Source organism: Atta colombica, unplaced genomic scaffold (assembly GCF_001594045.1).
Source record: "Atta colombica isolate Treedump-2 unplaced genomic scaffold, Acol1.0 scaffold250, whole genome shotgun sequence".
NCBI classification, from domain to species: domain Eukaryota; kingdom Metazoa; phylum Arthropoda; class Insecta; order Hymenoptera; family Formicidae; genus Atta; species Atta colombica.
Genome location: NW_017259349.1, coordinates 437,336 through 461,286, shown reverse-complemented (window position 1 = coordinate 461,286; position 23,951 = coordinate 437,336). Strand labels below are relative to the sequence as shown.

Here is a 23,951-nt window from a genome sequence, read left to right as displayed (position 1 = left end):
AAAACAGTATTTATCTCAACGTTCTACTTTTCTAAAAAAATGAAATAATATAATTTAACCACTTGAAGTGAAAGATATTGGCTGTGAATGTGCTATTTGTGATTTTAAAAGCATGTATCGGCGACTGTTAATAATATCAATTCGTTTAGAAAAATTAGATTAACGCAAATGTTAATATCTGCATTTTTATTTTCATACTTGTATGCAATAAATAATAATGGTTATAATATCAGCAAGTAGTTAAAATAATTATGCAATTGCAGTTAAGTACTTCATACCTAGTTGCTCCATCTTACGTATCCTAACTACATAATTATTGAACTCATAAATATATGTGTTTTATGTGTGTGTGTGTGTGTGTGTGTGTGTGTGTGTGTGTGTGTGTGTGTGTGTGTAATATTAATAAAGAGAAATTAATAATTTAATGGAACATAATATAGCATTAATTTGATTAGAAATAAGTATAATCAATCAAATAAAAAATTTGCCTTTAGAAATAAAAAATAAAAAATGTTCGAAAAAATTTATTGTTACCCTTCTCTTTGATTATGTCTTTCTTTACTGAAAAATACATTTATTTACTTTCCAAATTTTTACTACTTCTGTTTCCTGTAAAACAAGTTTTTTTTCCCTTGAAAAAAGCAAGATGCGATAGAATAAAATTCAATCCTTTCTTTTCTTCTCCTTTTTGTTACAAAAAATTTCCTTTTTTAGCGGAAAAATAAAATGCATAATATTCGTGCGTGCTTCCGATATAAAATGATACGAATTAACGATGCATTCGCGCGACCAGGTAAAAGGCACAGAACTACACATGTGTCTTTGACGGGAGCAACCATATCTGCAGTGGCCTCTTTTTACGTGACCACTCGGAAACAATTGTTTCGTTAGTTCGCAACGTTCCCCCACTTCCATTACGTGACTATGAATATGCATAGTTTCTCAGACCGAGCGCAACGTAGAACATAAACATATTCCAGCATATGTGAAATGTTCATTACAAAAATTTATCTACTTTTATTTTTTCCTCGACAAACAGAAAAATGAGAATAAATTAATAAGACAATTATTTGTTATAATAAAAATAAGAATAATAATTATTAACTATATTAGTAAAAGAAGAAAAAGTGATACAAGAATTTAAATTAATTTCTGTAATTTTGTAACATCTACAAAAGAATTTTCGTAAATAAATTAAAAGTACATAATTACTCTCTTAATGATAGTTTGGTATTTAAAGTTAATAAGCTATCAAGATCTTAACTTCTTAAAATTATATTATGAAAAATACTATAAAGAAAGAAATATCTTGCGACATTTATGTTTTAAAATAAATTATATTTTTATTGTAATTGTTAAACATATAGTCAATCTATAAGTAATATTCTTGAGGCTTCCACGGATGTTTTCTATATAAAGATTATGCGTTTCGCGGGTTTCCTACATGTCCAGATCCATTCTTGGAATGCCAAAAAATCTGAATCTGTAGGTTTTACAATATTAATAACTATGGATAATTTCATAAGTTATGACAGAGTATTAAGAGAATATGAAAATCTCCGGCAATGAAATGAAAAGCATATACGAAAAAGAGAAGGAAGGATGCAGGAAACGCAAAAGCGTCGAGGGAAGGATGGAAACGGACATGGCGTTATCAGAATTTCCGGCGTTTACTGATAATAACGCGAACCAACCTAATAGCCACCACGTGCGTATGTGCTACGTTAAAAAGCTTCGTTGCTTGTACGTATAGAATTATGCTTATATAACCAAATTATTAATTAAAATTATTAAGCAAAAATCATGTTATCCATTTAATCAAAGATTAAGATAAAATTTTCTTTAATTGGTGCTAGAAATTATTACATTTAGATCATTACTAAATATCATTACTAAATAGCACTCATTAAAACGCGAATCTAGGTAAAGTCGCGCTCTTATCCTTTCTAGTAGGGAACTAAGCGAACGCGTCACTTGACGACGGAGAAAAATAAGAGAATTCGTCTCGAGTTACTCAGTGAAAAAAAAGAGAAGAAAAGCAAAATGGAGAAGGAGAGAACGAAGAAAGGTCGGCGTACGCGAGCAGCACATCCGGCAGAAATGCGACTGGGAAGCAATCGGATATTGTATGTAGGTAAGCAAGAAGCTGCTGATGCCATCCGAGTCCTACGAACTCTCTCAAAGCACATCACATATGTATATGGATGGGTCGAGTTGCGTTCTCGCGCCTTCATGACGCCACCTTGACCCACAAATAGTGGACTATTAATCGTCAGTTTATTACTGCGAGAAATATACAAGCCAAAAGGAAATAATAGGTGATGATGCTATTTTCTATGCAACGGCATTCAAAGTATTTCATTGTACGTATAAATATCATTTAGAATGTCAGTGAAAATTATTTTTATATACATATTTTATACATTCAAGGAAAAAAATGAATGTTTCTTTCCTTCGCGTTTTTCTGGATTATATCAAAATTATATCAAAATTAAGATTGAGATATCTTATTGCTCGAATCGTTTCATGGTGTCCATAACGCGATACGCAGTTTTCGAAGTAGAGAAGCGTCCGTAACTAGATATGAAAGGACGCAGGGGGAAGAGTCAGGGAATTAAAATGCAGGTATTGAGTTACCGAACTGACGACGAGGACGAAGAGGTCAGAGGACACGAGAATCTTCTAGGGGCGAAATCAGACTGGGAAGCAATCGGATATTATGTAAGCAAGAAGTAGCTGACGTAGCTAGGTATCCTGTATAGAGTCCTCACTACGTTAGAGGTACGTACAAGAGTTTACGTTACACTTTCGCATCCGAACGACGCTGTTGCATTCCGACCTTCGTGACACTTTATCCTCGAGTATACATCGAGCGAAAAAGAAAACTGTAAATCGCGACGATATATTAAACAGAAAAAAAAAATAATAGAAAAAATAACCAAGGTAGTAAATGTAGAGGAAAAAGTAATAAAAGTAACACCACGTAACGCACATTTTTTTATATCGCAGATTAAATAATAAATCAGATTATGGCATGTTATTTCTTGTAGTATTCCAACGAACTTAATTTCACAGTTAGACGCTTATACCTCAGCGCGATAATAACTATGTTATCGTCGCATTAACATTCTTGTTCACCTGTGCTTTTGTTTCCTTTGACTGCTCTAATCTGCCCTCGGCTTTGCAATACTTATCATTTCATACAGAAAGCTCAACAATTACCCGTGCAGCATATGTATTTGCATGACCATTCGCGCCAGATGTGCAAACGTTACGCGCATTACAATTAGCATTATTTGTGACTTCGACTTTTCTATCTTTTTCAATCATTATTATAAAATGTGTTTAAAAGCTAAAGATTAAAAATTAATTTTCTGTGGCTAATTTTCTAAATTAGTGTTCAATCATCAATGTTTATGTGTATAATTTCATTTAAGTAGAAACTAGCGGTAAGTAGATATGCATAAATTTTGAATAAAATAGCGAAAATGTATAAAAAAAAAGTGAGCTGTGCGCGTATATGATCTAGAAGAAAAAATTTTGGATCAACCAGATTAATTTAGGGATGGCCACGTGCGCGATCCTTCAGGATGATGCACGGCTTTTACAGTACTCTTGCATCGATATACGACGTATACGAGAGTATATACCGAGAGAAATAGAGTTCTCCTATAGGTAGGAGGAGATAGATGTCTGGCACGGTTAAACTTAAATCACAGCCAGCATGATGAACTCGCGGATGAAACACTCGAGGTCGCGGTATGTTAAAAGGAGCGTCTCGTTGCCGGTCTGCTAGAACGAAGTCCGGATGGTGTGGCATGTGTAACCACAAGCTTTAGCCCCTGAAGAACCACTTAAACTCTCTAAACTTTCCCTCTCCGGCTGATACATCCCTCAGAAATGCATCTTTCTCTTTTTATTTTTTTTCTCTCGATAATATCTCAATTATTTTAATTTTTATTACATATATCTAACTACATTATAATATGGCTAAATAATATATAATATAGGGTAATATAAAAGTCAAAACACAAAATAGCGTTTTGAATGAACAGAAAAAAAAAGCAGAAGGAAAAAGGTTTGAAAGAACGAAATTAATTTATATAAAATATTAAAAGCGCCAAATATTCGATTTACTTTTTACGCGATTTAATATAGGCGACATGAGAACTTTTCAAAACTGTTCGAAACGTTTCTTCGCAATTTTCAAATTTATTAAAAGAAAAAATCCAAAATTATAATAAATATAAATAAAGCGAAAAACGCTCCAAAAATTAGTGCAGATATTTGTGAAAAAAATATTTAACGGAGACTGTCTTAAGATTCGACAAGATATTTTTTCAACTTCAATTCATTGCTCAGCATGACGAACTTTTATGTCAGACGGATAAAGAAGTCCGGTCGACCTCCGTGAACCTTGAGGAGGCACATTTATCTTGGTGTCATTATTAGTATCTAAAATAAATGATCGAGACGCGTTGGTTTAACGTTCAATGTACTTGTCAAGCGTTATCAATGAAGTGAGTCTTAATTATTGCCGAAAATGTGGACTGAAGAAAGAGAGCAAGTTGAGGGCGCAGGAGGTGAAGCGCATCATAAGTAACGAGTTGCGTACCATATCAACTTCGGTCGTGAACTTGAGCTTGCATAAGAACTAAAATTAATTGCAGACGACCGAGGAGGTATTTAAAAAAAGTTTTATGTCTTAATCCAACTTATCGAGTTTATCCTCTACGTGACATGCCTCACGAACGTGATATTACATCGCCATAAATCTTCGATCGACTTAAGAACATTGTGATTTTCATATCATTTTATATCAGATATCGTTCTCTCCAGTTGTACTATGATTTCTTTTGGATATCTTATTTGGATATCGTATTTTCGAAAATAGCTGTATATTGATAAACTTCTCGAATTTGCTTTCATTGTAATTCAACTGATGTTTACGATTTCGCGTAATCTCACAGTACATCGGTTAAACGAAAAACTATAACTCCGCTGAAAGATTACAATACGATTTAATTATCCCGGAAAAAAACTTGTATGATTTAGGGTTACGTAGGTTTTTCATTCCTAAATCGAATGATATGAGTTAAATTGCGTTTTATTATTGGCTAGTATTCGATTAGATAGCTGTATGTGCGTTAACACCTGAAAATTATCGTAAATTGACGCGCATCTGTTAGATACAATCCTACCGTTTCCTCTATATCGCGCGATACAACTAGATTAGACCTAAGCATTCATGCAACCTAGGTCATGGTCATATCAATGCCTTCTTCGATAGTCGTCGGCGCATGACGTCGTGGAAACAGGTGTCGCGTACCAACCGCGTATGATAACATAAAGATACATTAGGATGACGGCTCTTTCACGGCTACTATGAAGCCCGAAATCGTAGACGATAAAGAATTCGAAATGGCGACGGGAATACTTCTAGGAAGCGAAAGAATGCTTCACGGTAATTACTGAATCATCGCTTTCGAGAAAATAACAGGTACATTTCTTCTAAAGTGTCCCAAATAAATTTCCAAAAAAGTGCCTAAGTTTTTAAAATGAAAGATCGAAATAAAGTATTTTGTATTTTTTATTTTTTTTTTTTTGAAATTAAAATGAAATTAATATGAACGAATTGCAAAATTATTGCAAAATAAGAATTATATATTTATGTAAAATAATAAATAATTATTTCCTCTCTTTAATGAAAATGTGTGTGTTGGATCCTATATAATGTATAACTTAAATTAGCGAGATCGTAAAGAGTATTATAAAATGCGTATGACCGATTGTGAGTTGGAAAAGAGTTCATTGGTATTTATTAGTTAATCTGCTCCCGACAGGCCAATAAAACATAACAAAACCGCGAATTCATATCGCGGATTCTCGTTTACAAAGTCGACATGTCAGTGGTCAGCAGGCAGTGACCTATACGAAAGATAAATTTTTTAGTCTCTCCCGATAACGATGGAAATTCATAAGATACGCACCATCTATCCTATCGATCATCCAATATTAATTAAACAGCATTCGTAAATAGTTATGTTGCTGACTAAAAAAGTCGCACGAGAAATATTGCTCCCTGGGATGCTGTCAAGTAAGAGGATACTGAAACACGATCTTTGAGTGGTTTGCTGGAACAGCCCTAATTTAGTACCGTGAACGAATTAGTCACAACTATGCGATTATCCGTGTCACCCAAGCCGATCTCGCCTTTATACCGAATTTTTCACGTCTAAGCGAAGCATCGAATCCTTTTCTCAGTTATTTATGACTACTGTAATACGATCAGTGCGACAGCTTAAATTACTGCCAATTCATCATTCGCAGAAAAGCAATATACTTCGCTGCCCGGAATCGTACAAATTATTTAAAAAATCCTATAGAATGGATTTTGGTTAAAAAAAACAACATCTTTATATTGTCCGAAAAATCTACAACCAACGGAAAAATAATTTCTCAATTGCGAGTGAGAAAATAATAATATAAAAATAGAATTTTCCTTTTTCTTCTTATCTTTTTAATCGATCATATACCTTTTGGAAAGAGTGAATTTGACATGTTACATCAAGTATGGAATTCGAGATGAGCTCGAAGGAGCATGTATGTATGTCTACACGCAACACGCCCACCGATCACGATTGACGATATCCATGTCGCTGCACGTCGATGCAACGCGGGATGCCACCTCATGTCGTTTAGCGCCGGCGCTCATTTATTTCTATACAATCACAGATGCGCGCGACGAAAAATCGTTGTATCAAAGGACACCGCCCACTTCAGAAACGTACGATAGGCGCGCCGACGCATGCGACCAGAGGAGTCTCTGGTTCCTCAAGGACCTCCTCGAATGAGGGTTGCTTACAGATCAGTCACTTCCAACTGCCTGTACCCATGTTACCCTGCACTTTACGGTTTCATATTTCGAACTGCTATATGAGTTTAGAAATTGGTTGAAAAAAATGTCGAATTGGAAAAATAAAGAAGAAAAATTTTAATTAATGGAGCTCCACTCCCCACGAAGCGTCTATCGTGTTATTCATAATCAGAGAATACATGCATACATTTACGTTCAGAAACGCACATAAATAAACTTTGCAAGCAACGATCGATAAATATTAGCAAACACACACATTTTCAAAAGTGTATCAACTCTATAAATAATATTAAATTGCCAACAAAATATTTTCAATCTAAAAAAAAAAAATAATTTAATTTTTCTAAGAATAAACTTTATAAACACTAAATTAATAGCTTACAAGATAGAAAATAAAGATTCCAATTACATTATCAAAGCGCTGAAGCTGCACGTGAATAAATCTCAAAATACTGAAGTCGTGATAATTAATACGAATTAAAATTACGAAGAATATTTCTCATTAAATTCTACAGATCAAATAAAACGACACAACACACGTTCATGTTATCGCAATGATTCGTCGATTTTTGCTGGATTTTATTGGCGGAGACACGAATTCTGCGATTTGACAATCTAAATCGTGAGAATATACGGCGATCACTACAAATATCGTCGATGCGACGAATTTCAGAAGCTGACAAATTATAAATGAATTTATTATCAGCGGATATATTTAATAAGGATTTTTCTTATGTTTTTTTTTTCAATAACAGCATTAAAATGAAAAAAATGAAATTATCAACTTGTATAGTTATATACGATGACATTTTTTAAATGCAATTCGCATAGTATGTTGAACAATTCTTATTAACTCTTTTAATGCTGAATCTTGATCAATTGTAATTATATTTGCTCTCTTTTTTTATTATATTTGCAAAAAAGTCAAGTCTTTTTACTTTTAAAATTATAATAAATAGAATAATCTTTTTCATAAACATGCATTTTTATTGAGAAGAAAGAGCCTTAATAATTTTCATTTACTTATTTCTGTTTCTAAGGATTAAGCATTAAAGAGTTTTTTTTATAATTTAATTATATTAAATTCCATTCAATAATAGAAATAACACTATTCTATGTTGTTTGATTAATGAAAAAATACTTACTTGCAGTCAAACTTGCGGCAGCACTGATTTGCGTCGGTGCTGTTGCTGGGTTAACAGTCTGCCGTCTCGACGGTGTGCCATATTGCGTCGTTAAAGCGTCCGTTGTAGGTGATGCATACGTCCAAGAAGTAGCTTCTACGGCGGAGACAGCGGCGTTCCCAGTGGTATTCTGTTGAGAGGACGAATACGGTGGACTGTAACCACGGAAACTCGACCGAGCACCGAAAGGTGTTTGTGAAAACGCTGGTAGAGATTGATGGGACACCGTGCCCGAAGATTTGCTGCCGTAATCTTCAGGCATGGACAGTCCGCTCAGACCTGTAACTGTCAATGAAAATATATTATGAAAAAGAAATCTCAGAATCCTTTAGAAATTCATAGTTTTTTCGCTAACTGAAACATCATGTTTAAGAAACATTCTAAAAGTTTCTTGATTCGTGACATTCACTGACGTTATTATTCACGAACGTTATAAATGTAATTCATCTTATATATGCGCGTCAGAAACTTATCTAAGCGAACCGACGCGCCGTAAGCATTACCTGATCAATTATTTTTATGATGCTGATACCTACCCTGAGCGTTCCAAAGTTGAGACGACGATGTCAATTCAGTGGGGCTGCTCGTCATGTAAGGAAGGGTATAGGTTCCTCCGGTTCCAGCTACAGTACCCATCGCACCCACGCCACTCATCGGTCGATACAACGAAGAACTATAACAGCAAAACTTACACATATACATATATATATATTATAATAGAACATAGAAAATGATGCTCCATATATTATTTGATTAGTCTAATAAAATATCGTTTCTGTAGTCTTCTGTCAATGTTATAATAAGTAAGAGTAATAAGTATAAATCATTTATTTAGAGTTTGTTTAGAAGTGAAAACAAAACATATATGAACTGACTTGGTACAGTTTGTAGCATCATCATTTCGCCTGAAAAGGCTTATCATAAAATCTTGTAAATTTTCATGCCCGATACATCTTACCCGATACGTATACGATATTAGAGTAAAATTAATAATAATTGGAATTGTGACAAAACTGCATCTTTCTCTTCGGCATCGCTGCTTCTCTCGCACCGCGAGATGTTTATGTTTAATTCAGGTTAATGATATTTAAAGATAATTGAGTTGTTTTTGCAATTTAAGAGTGAAACTGAATATACATATAATTATTAACTTTTTCGCTGCAGGAAATTTCTGTGCAAAAGGCGCACTGCAGGTGGTAGACACTCGGCAGTGACCGACGCTGTAGATGGCCACACATCTTGCCAGCACATATTTTTTAGAGAACATAGTAGTTGAAACACTGAATTGTTTTACTTTACTATTTTAACAAAGAAAATATTTTTATCGATTCTTTTTTATACAAGTTGTAATATAAACATTAAACATAAAAAATATGTAGTATGAATATTTTGTTGCCAAACAGTCGTTGACGAAATAAATGTTGAAAACTTATAGATGCCTATTCATAGAGAGCGATGTTAAGTCCAATGTCTACAGGCAAATAAAATCACCGAACTCAATTAGGTGTCCGTTAGATGCTAATAGTAATGAAAAGGTTATAAATAAAAACAGTGTGAATCGCGATTCGTATGCTTCGTATTTCACTCATAGATCACGTTTCGCGAATAACGCGAGTACGCCCCTACCCATGGGATATGTGGATCACGAGGCGGAGTGTATCTCGTGAATCGATCGTTCGGATCAATCGTTCGACCCTAGAGAATTACTCTTATTTTTATTACAGATTACACATATACGTCACTCTAGATTGCATATATATCCTATAAATCAATCACAAACTTAATAATCTATTGACATTTTTTAAACTTCGGGCTAATATTGAAAAGAGAAGAATTCTCAATAAAAAAGTATAAAGATAAAAAATAAATTGACACGAAGAATATTTAATTACCATACGCTTATAATATAATAAAAAAAAGCATAAAGAATTTCCTTATACTTATGCAACTAATTTATGTAAACATATCTTTGTAACTGATAACAGACATATTGTCGTGTATTATTATCACGCATAACATTATACATACATTGGAAAAATTCACTGTTCCGTGTCGGAAACACCGGAAAGTAACCGCTCGCGGGAGAGCGGAAACCGTGGTTTGAGTCATATAATGCGGGCGCGGGCGCGTGCCCGAATCGAAGAACGGAAGAAAACACCCCTTCGACCTCCCTCCCTTCGCGTCTCCTACTTGTACGGATGACCCTCATCATATGAAAGTCCGGGACGACATGGCTACTCCATTACCATTGCCATTACCATTACGAGTTGTTTATACCTGGTTTCAGCTCGATGGCCACTTGAGGAACGCAGCAGGATTCTACCTGAACTTGAACCTGAATAGAATAACTTAATGAGTTTCCAGACATTCGGCACAACGAGCGAATTATGTGTCTCCACTTAAGCATTTTTCAAAGTAACACCTATCTTCAGCGAGGAATGTTCTTCGAAGAATCTTCTGGATGTAATTTTTCAAGTGGTTGTTCCAAAAATTCCGATCGTTACGGAAGTCAAGGATGATTAATGACGTGTACGAATAGAAATCAATCGGTGATATTTATTTGTGACTTTTTCATGAAAATTATAACAATTACCTATATTTGAGAAACATTGAGAAACATTTTTCATTTACATTTCCCACAAAACTGAATTAAAAAAATTATTTTCATCCACTTTGCCTTTTAATTATATAGCATGCAATTACATATTTTGAAATATTCATTTAACAACGATTATTCATAATCATTATTGATTTTAATATAATAATAAATTAATCTATTTGAATTAAATTAAGGTAGACTCTTTTCTCTATCTAACAGATCTAGAAGAAATACTTTTTCTGGCAGAGAATCTTTTATTTATACTTATGCGTATAATTATGCGCAAAAAGTGATCGGTGCGCTTTGCACGCCACGCGCGCATCGCGCACGTGCATTTTATCTCCGAGCGTATTAACGTGTCCCAAACAAGGTAAAGAAGCGACCGGCGTAAAACAAACTAAAGCATCGCTGTACGCTCGCAGTGATGTCAATACGGATGCGGCCTTGAGCAGTCGCGCGGTGGCCCGGGCACGTTTCTGCGTACCGGTACGTGTCCGAAGATACCTTTGCGATCGCTCTCGCGATGTCGACGATTACCGCCGAGGTACTTCTCACGTGGTAGCCTCCAAACTCACCGCCGCGCCGATCGACAAAGAAAGATAGGAACACCGATAAGCGCGTGCAATTTCGTCAAAAATTAAACGTAAAGCGAGATTTGTGATATATGTCATATGTTAAGAATAGAGAATAGAGATATAGAGGGCAAAGATATATATATATAATATGGGAAATATTAAAAATATTATATATATTGATAATATTGATAAGATTTAATAATATGGACCGAATGTATTTTATACGTATATAATATATCAATGACACACGTCACATAGCTTAAATTGTAAAAAGAAAATTTTAGAGAAATACAAACTTTATTTAGATATTGGCGATAATATATATCTAGCAATGTTCTTGTGCGACAGAATTTATTAATTAATGTTAATTGTTAATGTTAATTTTCTATTATAACATTGGCATTCTGTATTGTACATGGATGTGTACTTATAGCATGCATATTATTCGCACGTGAATGCTAGACGAAAACCGCAACTCGCATGCAAAATGCATAATCAGCATGTTACTCTTGATTGCCAGAAGAGTTGTGACGAATATAAAATTGCAGGCTAACAGTGAACTCGACACCCGATGTGGCTCGACCTTTCAGGAAATTTGCTTAGACGATTTATATTTACATAACGTTAAGGTAGGTTATGATACGAAACGTTATTGATATTGATAATGATCGAAACGAAAATATTTTTAACGATACAAAAAAAGACAGATACATTTCTGTATAAATTGCAAAATGAAGGAAGAAGGATAAAAAATATGTAAATTTTGTAAATAGAATTTAAATTTTCTTCAATCGGCACACAACAAATTTTGTAATATTCTTAAGTAATATTCTAAGTAATAAATTCCTAAGTAAAAAAGTAATAAAATTTTCAAGTTGATTGTATCGAAAAAAAAAAATTGTTATGTCGAAAAATAAAATTTATCCTTATTTGAATTTTCCGCAAGTAGGAATTACAATCGCGATAAACTCTCGCGTGCATTTTACATCGGTAATGTAAATACCGGTGGATGAGAGTCGTCTAACGGTTTCGATTGTCTTAGGATATGTCGTACGTCTGACACGAGCTCAGCGGGCACGAGGATGCGTCTTAAGTGCATCGTTTAAGTGCGATGGAACGTCCGCAATGCAATACGAGTGCATCAGGAGTGAGACCGTTCTCCAGTGAAACTGGTTGCTCGTATCCTGGATGGTTGGTTGTGTCCATCACCAGGTGCAATCGGGCACTTTGTAAACCACTAATACGAGAGGAAATGGTATTAAATGGGCACGCGCTGCGTGCAATTGCACACCCGGTGCAACGATGCGCACGATCCGTCTCGCTAATGCGTTTCGCAATGTAAACGACCGATGGTGGCGAGGTGAAAGAAACCTTCCTTCGACAAACTATGAAAGGTTGCAGAAATAGCAAAAAAATACACAATCCGTCCCAAGTTCAACAAATATTGATTAATCCTAAATAAATAAAATTACAATTCTGAACTCTCTGAAAAATATAACATATAGTTAAAAAATTAAAAAAAGAAATTAAAATATTTATTATAGTAACATAAAAATTTTTTGATGTAAATTTTTCATGTATTTTAATTATTCAGGGCATTATCCGTTAATGTAATATTAAAAATAAATATTCTAAACACATTAAAAGAAATACACAAAGAATGCAATAAATTTCTATTCATCTTATGAACAAATGGAGAAAGAATATTTCTTGTGGCCTATAGTTTGCTCTTGACAAACACGAATGTTCAATGACGTAAGATCATCCTAACAGGAATCGAGGGCGATTTTATGGTCAGTGCGTGGATGTATGTGTACGCGCATGTTCTATGCGTAACGGTTGCACGAGAAGCTCAATAGCCGATCTCGGGTTTCTTCTAAGAATCCCTGTCGTATTTTTAATTATTACCGCCGCGCACCGCATCGCCTGTAGTAATCTCGATCTCGAACTCTTCCTCCTACAACTCTTCCTTCAAGTATAATAATAACCGATAATTATTTAGATAATCCATAAAATGTCAATGAAATCGGTCAGATAAGAAGTTCTAATATTAATGACAAATAACAAATGCGAATTACGACATAATTTGATAATGAAACATGTTTTATACTCTATGCGGATAGATATATAGAAATTATTCAACGTTAAAGTAAAGGATGATAATATGAGTTCATGAATTAATTTCAGTGTTTTTTCATTGTTTTTCATTCAATGTTCGATGGGGAATTCCAGATTAGCTTGTCGGAATTATAATGTGTGTGCGTGACAAGTTTATTTAATAAACAAAAGATAATCGACATAATACGCACACTATTTGCCACCGGAGAAAGACGAGGGTTCCGCACGGTTGGTGAGGAGTGCGAATTTCGCGAAATCCAATATAGCGAGTTTAATGTCAACGGGGTTATAGCCCTGCTGCCGTAGGACTATCTGAATCCACCGAGCTGATAAGACGCTTCTCACGATGGCTCGCGGAAGAAGGCGGGGTAAACGTAAAAGATGAGAATGATAAGCTTACTGATCAAGTACATATTTATATATGCGTTACTCAAAGATAAAAAATGCATTTATATTTACGTTGAATGGATATCAATGCAGAAGTCGAAGATAGCAAACTCTAGAACTTTTTCGATAGTATATGAAATTAGATTTCAAAGTAACTCGATACATGATTAAAAAATATTCTTACATCATGGCTGAATGGTATGAATACAACATTTTTTCATATTTTTCCATGATTTTAAAAAGCATCACAATGTAATCTCAAAATAAAGTCTTCAAATAAAATTTCGTCCGCTTGAATGATATTATGTTGTATAATTCCTAAAATTTAATTTTAGAAATCATTAAAGTCTCAATATCAAAATTCCAAATTAATTCTCTTATTTTTCTTTTCTATCTGCGCAATAATAGGTTTCTAGGAAATTATGATTATAGGAAATATTAGAATTTTAATATAACGAAAAGTCTGTGCTATTTCAAGAATCATGTAACACGGTAGATATCTTGTATGACGAAAGATAAGAAGGGCACCATTTCTTATTTGCTTAGCCGCATTGAGATTGTTTAAGATATCATCGCTGATCTTTTTATACGGTCAGGGTTGACAGAGCGCAAGATCAAATCGTGTTAGTATACGAGTTTAATGTTTACAGATGCGATACAAACGCGAATAGAGAACTGCATTTTTGAAAAGTACGCGCGCGCAAGATCAATGTTAAAGAAGATATACAGTTAGATATACAGTTATTTCTTTAAACGGCACATCTCTATCTGGTTGCAATTTAAATGTATTATAGGATAAATTAATAATTGTGAAGTACAGTAAGTAAAAGGCTGACTACAAATATCGGTCAATCAAGAGAATCACATTTCAGATTAAGATTTAGATATTTAAATCCCAATTAAATGTTAATTAATATCAGTATTATAAAAGTACTACAATATTTCGTTCACGCTGCATTTATTTGATTGCTGTTGTATTGATTATCGCTACTTACTTTATTTTTATTTGGCAAGATAAAGCTTTTTAAAGAAAATACATTTAATCGATGGATTGGAAAAAGGAGAATATACGTATAATTAAAGTGATTAACTGATTACGTATCGATACATTCATGATTATAGACAAAATAAATAACATTACAACAAAAAAATATAATTCAATTAAAAATTATTAAAATGACTTTTTAAATTAATAACTTTTATTATAATAATAATAAAACAAACTTAAGTGACTGAATAGCATTAGATTGAATAGCATAGTGATAAATTCAACTATGAACTATTCAATATAATATTCCTTTATTCAAATTGTGCCAATAGTCTGGATCTTAATATTTCAAAACTGAAATTAATTTTGAGAAAGAGAGAGAGAGAGAGAGAGAGAGAGAGAGAGAGAACTGAGATAAAAAAATGTTACATCATATATCTCTACATAATATATACATGTGTATATCTCTACATGTAATATTATAACTTGCAATATTAAAGATTAACTATAAGTAAACAAAAAATATATATACCTAAAAATATATTTAATAAATAAATAATTTTGTCATACGTTATCGATTTATCAGACGAATTCTAAAAGTTTGTATCGACTTTTGCATTGGTTCTACGCAAGTATGATGAATACATATGTATAATTATAAATATATGTGATTATTTATTATTTGCAATTATTTTCTTAATACATAGCAATATATATTTGTAATATATATATTTGCAATATATAATTATCGGTTCTTTCACATAACTTCTATATAATCTTCAAATCCTGCGCAATATATACAATTTTTATCAAAATGTAATTAATTGATTGACATTATGATAAAAAATAAACAGCAACATCAAGCATCATTCCAGAAAATATAAAAATATCAATCATGAGAATCAACAAATAACCAAAGCACACCATTCATAAAATAAGTTGTTCATTAGAAAAAGACTCACTGCATCTTAGCGGGCGTAATTAGGTGATAAGCTTCGATATCTTCTCCTCTTCCTTCGCTTACGTTCGCTTATGTACGTTTTGTCATACGAAATAAAGAAGGCAAAGAAAAAAACAGAGCCAAAAAAAAAGAAAAGAGAGCCAGAGAGCGTCCCGTATCTGTCACCGGGCAGACAAGAACTGAGCGGAATATAATCTAACAGAGTGCACGAAACGTCGAGCCGAATGGAGTTGGAGGACCTCGAAGGTGGTCAGGATTTCCCCTTCTGCAATCCCTTCCCCACTCGAAGAGACCCTCCTGCGATGACGGACAATTATCCCCACTTGTTATTTTCTACATATTTTCCCCTCCTCCAGATATCACCGGCGCGATCACATTTCGCAGTGCACCCCAACTTTGCCTTCTCTGACTGAGTCTGTCACGAGAGATCCCCACCATCGTTATTGACCACTTAAGACGCCCCACTGTTTGACGTTCTCCGCCGATTACGCCTCGTGGAGAATACTTACTTTCGTCCTGTCTCCAGAGAGACTACCATCATAGACCAAAGACGCAACATTTTTTTTTATATAACAATTCTCTCTCTCTCTCTCTCTCTCTCTCTCTCTCTCTCTCTCTTAAAATTAACGAATTTCAGTATTGAAACACTAAGATCCGGACTATTTAATAGTAATTTCTATTTGAATAACATATATATAGTAAAATATTACATAGATAATTCATACAAGTTTTTGTTACTTTTTTGTTCATTTTTTTTTAAATTACTAAAAATTAGTTATTATCGCCCAAAATGAACTATAGTTATCTGTTTTTTTTTGAGTTGACAAAAAAAATTTATAAAACATAGCGCTCTATTCGTATTTTTGCTACTCACTCATCAGAGATAATTAAGTACTAATCCAGGCACTCGTTACTGTTAAATTTTTCATTTTTAAGTTTTAGATAAATGTGAAACTAAAAGATATAACTTTCGTCGAAAAATCGTTACTATTTCCTCTTTTTTGTCAATATCTGAATAACAACGCGCTGGGTATTTAGAATTTTACAATAAATGTTACGATTAGACGAAGATAATTATTTTGAATGACAAATTAGTGCTTGTCAGGATACTACGTGTAAAGCGAAATCTACTACGTGTTACTTCCGCCGGCAAACTCGCATCGAAAGACTACCGCTCGTGGTGGAGAAAAACAAATGTTGAAATCATTTTTAGGTGTAGACAGCTGCATATTGCACGCGCCTCGTGATACTTTGAAATCAGTACAATATATGTATATTTGTGTGTGTGTGTGTGTGTGTGTGTGTGTGTGTGTGTGTAAAATAAAATATATATATAATTATTTTAAATAGAAAAATTGTAGTAGTTATACATAAAGTTGCGTAAAATATTTAACATTCATTGAAACTTTTTTTTATATACAAATTTTATTATATACAATTTTTTTTACAAAATTATTAAATATACGTTCAAAAAAAAATTAAGTTTTATGTGATATCACAATTCAAAAATTTAGAAAAAATATATATGAATGATGTTACAATAAATACATCGAGAATTCATAACAAAAAATAGAAAGGTTAAACGATACATGAGTTTGTTCTTGTTTGAAGGATTTTGTTCTGTATCATTCGCAGTGTAGATGTATTTATGAACTGTCAGCTTCCTCAAATGATTTACAAATTTTGCACCATCGTCAATGATTACGTTAATGATTTACATGTTTATAGATTTTTTAACTCAAGTCATACGTATGAAATATTGCTATAATTGAAGTGTGAGAAAGAGAAAAAGATAGAAAGAGAAAATTTTAATTATTTTCTCACTATGTCCATACATCATTATGTTATTTTTTTATGTTTTATTATATTAACTCGTTATCATAATGTAACTAATTCTCTATTTTATATTTTAAGATTGCTGCTAGTGTCATATACTTATAAGATATTTTAGACAATAATAATTGACAATCAAGATTAGTACTATCTGATATCACTTCTTTTGATGATCTATTAATGACAAATAATTTTTATGTGCGGAATATAATTGAAACAAATTTACGTAACTATCAGATGATTGCATAACAGAACAATTTCTTTGCATTGGTGCAATCTCTCGCGTCATCCAAAAAAAAGTAACAAAAGAAAAACGGATCGCGATCTGCACTCGAACTTTTGCTATCAAATTTAAAAGGTCGCGACCCGTGCATGTGTACAGTGCGTGAATTAAGAAATACGAAATATTTTTTTCTCTTTTCCCCCCCCCCCCCCCCCCCCTCTCTCTCTCTCTCTCTTTCATTCTACATTTCTTCTCGATTACATTCGACATGAACGATAAAAGTAAGCGTGATTATCCGATTGCTCTCTTTTCATAGAATTGCGAGGTAACAATCAATGGGAATCCATCAGTAAATTGCATTCATCAGTCAATAAAATCTTATCAGATGTAGATCCGGCATATGGGGGAAGACCAGTTACATTAATAATGGATAAAATCACGGATAAAATAAAATTGCAGTTATTATAATTGACGTATCGAGGAAAATTATTAATCGTGTTCATTGCATTTAATTAATAACATCTTTCTCAAAAATAATTTGTTCTTTTTTGTGAATTTTTATTGAATCGCGAATTCTTATTTGCCAAAGGTGCGATTCTTTCCATTATACATTCCCATTTATTGTCACGTAATAAAGATAAATCCAACAGTTATTGTGCGCACAAATGCGCGCCGATCAAATGAATCAACATAGAATCATGGATATGACGCATGATGCCTTTGATGCGAGTCTTGCGATGCGAGCAATCTGTCTCCTTCCCTTTCCCAGAATCAGAGGGTAGCAAACAATACGATCCAATGCGTGGATCATTTCGATCGGTGAATGAACCCTTATCGTCAGCAAGCATCGAATATGAAGAGAAAAGCGCTAAGAGCAAAAGTCGCGCGAAATCCAAGTAAAATTATCCCTCATTCATTATTTAATTCAATTACCATTAATCTCACGGCATTATTATTATTATTTAAATGCCGGCATCTTATAGTTTTATCTTTGTATTAATTATTGTCATAAAAAGAAAGAGAAAAATACTAAAATATGGACTAATTGCTAAAACTAAAACAACTAGTAGACGATCGAAGACTGAGGAAAATTGATAATATCGAGAGAGAAAGAGAAATCATGATGAAAAGAGACGATTTTAGGATTTTTAGTACCTAAATTCATAGGCTCGTGCCCGAGATAAATCAACAAACATAGCAATGAGGATGGGGACAATCTTCGCTTTCATATGGTTGTTAGCATAGGGTCAGGCAGTCTTCCGACGGTTGCGCTTTGTTTCGGGCTGTATATTAAGTATCGCCTACGCACACAAACCTGCGTGAAGCGGAATAGCTCTTAAAGCTTGCGAGTAAATATTTTTGCGCACAGGAAAGGAGAACCGTACGTTTGCATGGATGCAACAGTCTGGGCATACGTCTTGGATAACGTTTGATCGTACCGCACTTTCGATAAAAATTATGTTTTAACATAAACATTTTTATATCGTTGACATACACATCGAGCATTATAAGCTAACTGGTTCAATTTATTAATGCTCAACTGACCCTTATCCCCTTATTAAAATAAATCACAGTCTTAAAACATCCGATATAAAGCCAATATTATTTTCGTTTTCCTAACTATGAATCAAATATTATAATTTTAATTTTATTCTTGTTTCGTGTACAAAGCATCTATCATATTACATTTTATATATTTCACAGGTACGGTAACTGAATGAATTCTCGGTGTAATAAACGATGAACTTTGAGTGAACAATTTTCTATGCGAGATAACCGTAGATCTCGGAAAAAAAAAAAATACATTGCAATAGTGTCAACGAACGATGCAAAGACAATAATGTAATTTAACATTACATCGCGATTGATTTTTTAAATTAATCTTCTAACAATAAAGCGCCAATAGCACATCTCTATAACGCCGCTTTGAAAGACACGTCGAAAATATTTCGCGTTCGGCACTAGCTTATTCACTGATTCTTTATTCTATTCTCAGCACTAAAACAATTTCACTCTTAAGAAACAAGAATTTTATCTAAAAACGAGGAAAGAAATATAGCTTATTCGCTTTTATTATTCAATAACGGGAACTGGACAGATTTAAAGTAAATTCCGTTCACATCAAACACAACATTCGTTCGTACGGTGCAGCGATAATGATAACGATAACGATTACTAACCTGGAGAGCGGACCACTGGGCGAATGCGGCGCGGAGGGGCCTTGATCGTGTTGGTCCTGATGGTGATGAGGAGTACCTGCGGCGTGATGCGTGTAAATCGACTCAATATACAGCTGATCGGATACACGCTCGGCTTCCTGCAATCCGTGATTGGTTTGCACCGACGGCGGTGGTTGCATAGCCGTAAGATGCGTAAAAGATTGCAATCTGCCCTGATCAGTGGGACTGTAACCGGTCTCCTGGGCTTGGCGATGTGGCGATGAGAGACCCTGATCATCATGCGGACTGTGGCTGGAGGTCGGAGAGCCACCAACGGTCCTCACTGATGGAGAAGCACCGCCAGTCGGGGGAGCTCCGCCACCGCGAATTTGATGTTGCAGATAAGGTTCCTCGGACAACACATCCTCCAGATGGTGCGACGTATGATGATGATGATGATGATGATGATGATTGCTGCCACCATTACTAGACGTAGTATTTGACGAAGTGAGATTCGGGAAGAGTACACCTAAATAATCACCCCGTGCCCCTCTCATGGCCGCGGTGATGCTGCTCACTCCTCGATCCACGTCCTCGTCAGTTTCTTGATGATGTTGCTGCGGATCCTCTAGATGACGGTGAGCGACGGCTGATAGAGCGGTATGCTGATGCACTTCGGATAAATGATGATGATGCTGCTGCTGCTGTTGTTGATGATGATGGTGGTCCGTTGTGGTTGATGAGAGTGTCTCGGTTCCGTAACGATGCATCGTGGAGTGAGGCATGTGACTGCCGGCACGGCGTCCCTCCGGCGCGATGGAGGCCTCCGTCGGGTGCCGGTTATCCCCTCCCTCGGGAACCGGGACCTCTCTAGCCCCAAGCTGAACATACTGTTGCGCCTGTTGGTGATGGTGTTGCGACGGCGGCTGCTGCTGCTGCTGCTGCTGCTGCTGCTGCTGTTGACGATGATGGTGGTGTGCGTCGTGCTGTTGTTGATGATGTGATTGGTGGGGCGACTGTGAAACCTGTTGCTGCGGCTGCTGCTCCTCCCTCATATCACCGCCCCCGAAACTTTAGGGGTTAAAAACAAATAGGAAAGATTTTTTTTTATCAACTAACAGGCAAATATAAAATTCAATAACTTTGATTAATAATTTTCATCTCTCAATACATTTGAATGTATGTGTAAATATTTCTTATAGAGGTCGATTAATTGGTAATTTAATTGTTGAATAATAATATTATTCTTATAATTTTGAAAATACCTTTCTATTACATTTTTCATATCGTTTCAATACCATTGGGAAGCATAATAATAAAAATATCATTCTAGAATAAATTTAGAAAAATATAAAGGAAAGAAAAATAAATTTCACACAAATTGTAAACAGTTCTATCCGTTCCGAAACATAATATATAATATATAAAGGAGTATAAAACTCGGTAATTAAATGACATCGTTTTACTAGCACTTTACGTATACAAAACATTCGTTTTAATTAGGATATTTGCCCTAAGTCACTCACCTTTCATGAATTATGTGTGTAGGATGATAGTCGAGCTCATGAAGGGTATAAGCAGTATTTGGATCCTCATTGGCATGATCGTCGGTAGCAGCGGCGACGGCGGCGACCGCAATAGCGACTGCTTCGGCACCGGTTGGCTCAACCATGGCGCCATTTTCCATTTCCGGCTGTCCCGCCTCCAGCACGCCCACACCGCTGTCCTCCTCTTCAGTCTCCTCAGTCGCCACAAATGCCAGCTGTTGCTGATGTTGCTGCTGCTGGTGTTGCTCCTGCTGCTGGCCGACTTCGTGTCCGATGACGTCCTCGCTCTTTATCGCCGTCGCCGCCACTGCTTTGTCCCCCTCCTCCTGCTTAACAATTGCCTCCCTAGTAGACTGCGACGCTGGTTCCGTAGCCCCGACATATCCGATCAAGACTATATAACCGTTAAACAAATTATTGGATATCTCATCCGATAGATTACAAATATATTTATATCTGAAAAATCCCAGCTAAGCACGTGCATTCAAAGTTTGTACTTTTCAAAAAAAAAAAAACCCTAAATAACATTGATTAAATTTCCACCGAGAGTTAGAGTTGGATCAGAAATCAAGAATCAACCACAATCGACCATTTCTCTCTCTTTCGATTAAAAGGGGAATACTCGACTGTGGGCTAGTCAATTCCCACACTCCGACCCAACTCTAACCCTCGGTGGAAATTCAATCATTGAAATTATCAACAATGATTTTTGATATTATTATTTTTTATCTTAAATTTATAAATCATTAAATTATCACGAATACAGCATATTAACATTTCACACTTAATTGTCACAAACTTTTGCAGGCATTCTATTAAGGATATCTCAAAATGTTACGAAGATTATATCGTTGCTACTTTGTATTTTATTAAAAATATATGTATATAATATATAAATTGGTTATTTTACAGTAATAAACAAGTATGATAACAAGTTGCATAATTATTTTACAAAGTTCCGAAACGTAGACTGATTCTCATATTACATTTGCGTATACATGTAACATACAAACGTATATTTCTTCATGTGTAAAAGACAAACGACAAACAATACGTTAAAAAAACATACTTGTTGGCATCGCATTATCTAGCATTACGAAATATCTTCTCCAAAAGAAATATATTTCTGTTCTCTTTTATTTCTCAGCGCATAATTATGATCCTATATGTCTAATTTATTATCACGGTTCTTTTTTATGAAAAAAATAATATTAAGTGATGAAAAACTAGAAGGAGGAAGATAATATATTCTTCTCAATATTTTTCTTAAAAAATCTATTTCTATTAAATTAATCGAAAACTTTCTTGAATTAAAATTAAAGTCCCGATTATATGATACTTAGTAAATTTGTAAAATATTAATTATAAAATTTATAAATGTAACATGTAAAACAAAAAATTCTTAATTTAACTGACCAGCTGAAATGAATGGATTATTTCGGTTGCATGTTCGTTCTACTTTATAACGTTAGTAACTGCGATCGCATAACCATGCAATAAAAACCGCAGGAGTGTTGAAATCGATTGAGATTCGACAGAGGCGTAGGGTACACCACACCACGTGATGACACCGAGAAACTGTTGCTAGCCGGTGCGTTACAAAAATAACCACGTGCTCTTATCTACGCGTCGTTAGTAGTGGCACACGCACTCACGCACGGATGGACACTGCGTGCAAGTAAAAAGAAGCGAGAATGAGAGAGTGATAGAGGAAGAAAGAGAAAGAGAGGCTAATAAGAGTAAAGAAACGAGGAGAATGATTTCCCGAGTGGTTCTCTCTTTCTCTCTTGGGACGATAAAAATATTATTTTTTATCGACGAGGGATTCACATATCATGTTAGGACCAACCAGCACATATGTAGCAATTCTAATCTTGAATATTTATTTACTTAAATCTTATAATGTGTCAATTCTCGAAAGTTCTATATATATGCAACAAATAATTGAAACGAAATGCGGTATACTGCATGTACGCTCTTGCGCTCTTAATAGACCATTGTCTGACCTCGAACGATGTAATATGGGTCGATCGTGACGATTTGATGCGTAACTCGATTGTCCACGCGGCCGCTGAGTAATCGGTCGTATGAACGTGCGACGCACGAGGGAAAACCTCAGGAATGTCACGTGCGTCCCGTAAAATCGATCTAGCTCGTGAAACTTTGTTCATCCGACAAAGTTCAGATATCATTACGCATTTATGACTGATATTTATATTTCTATATAATTAAAAAAGAAAAAGCGACAAAGTTTTCGTTTAAAACTGCCTAAATTATATTATCATAAATCAACACGTATTTGGCGCAACATGGAAATTTCTTATAACTTTGTTTTATCTGAGGCTTATTATTTTTTCATCCGAAAAATAATTAAAATTAAAAATAATTAGTAAATCGCAACATCTAAAGTTATCGTAATTTTATTTATCTGTATAACATCTGTATTCACTTTTTCATAGTTTTCATAGTTTTCATATTACACGTAGTATTAAAAAATATA

At 34.6% G+C, this 23,951-nt stretch overlaps 1 protein-coding gene and 1 pseudogene across 4 annotated transcripts in view; one reads left to right on the top strand and one right to left on the bottom strand.

Moving 5' to 3' along the window:
- Nucleotides 1–23,951, bottom strand: part of LOC108688969 (box A-binding factor-like) — a 57,480-nt gene that overhangs the window by 3,511 nt on the left and 30,018 nt on the right. For all 4 annotated transcript variants that reach the window (XM_018195538.1, XM_018195539.1, XM_018195540.1 and 1 more), the window contains exons 3-6: nt 21,431–21,845; nt 19,926–20,975; nt 8,598–8,734; nt 8,023–8,346 (exon numbers count right to left, since the gene is read on the bottom strand). In XM_018195538.1, the coding sequence (XP_018051027.1) occupies nt 8,023–8,346; nt 8,598–8,734; nt 19,926–20,975; nt 21,431–21,845 (1,926 nt within the window). The remainder of the gene's footprint in view (nt 1–8,022; nt 8,347–8,597; nt 8,735–19,925; nt 20,976–21,430; nt 21,846–23,951) is intronic.
- LOC108688971 lies at nt 1,571–2,138 on the top strand (annotated as a pseudogene).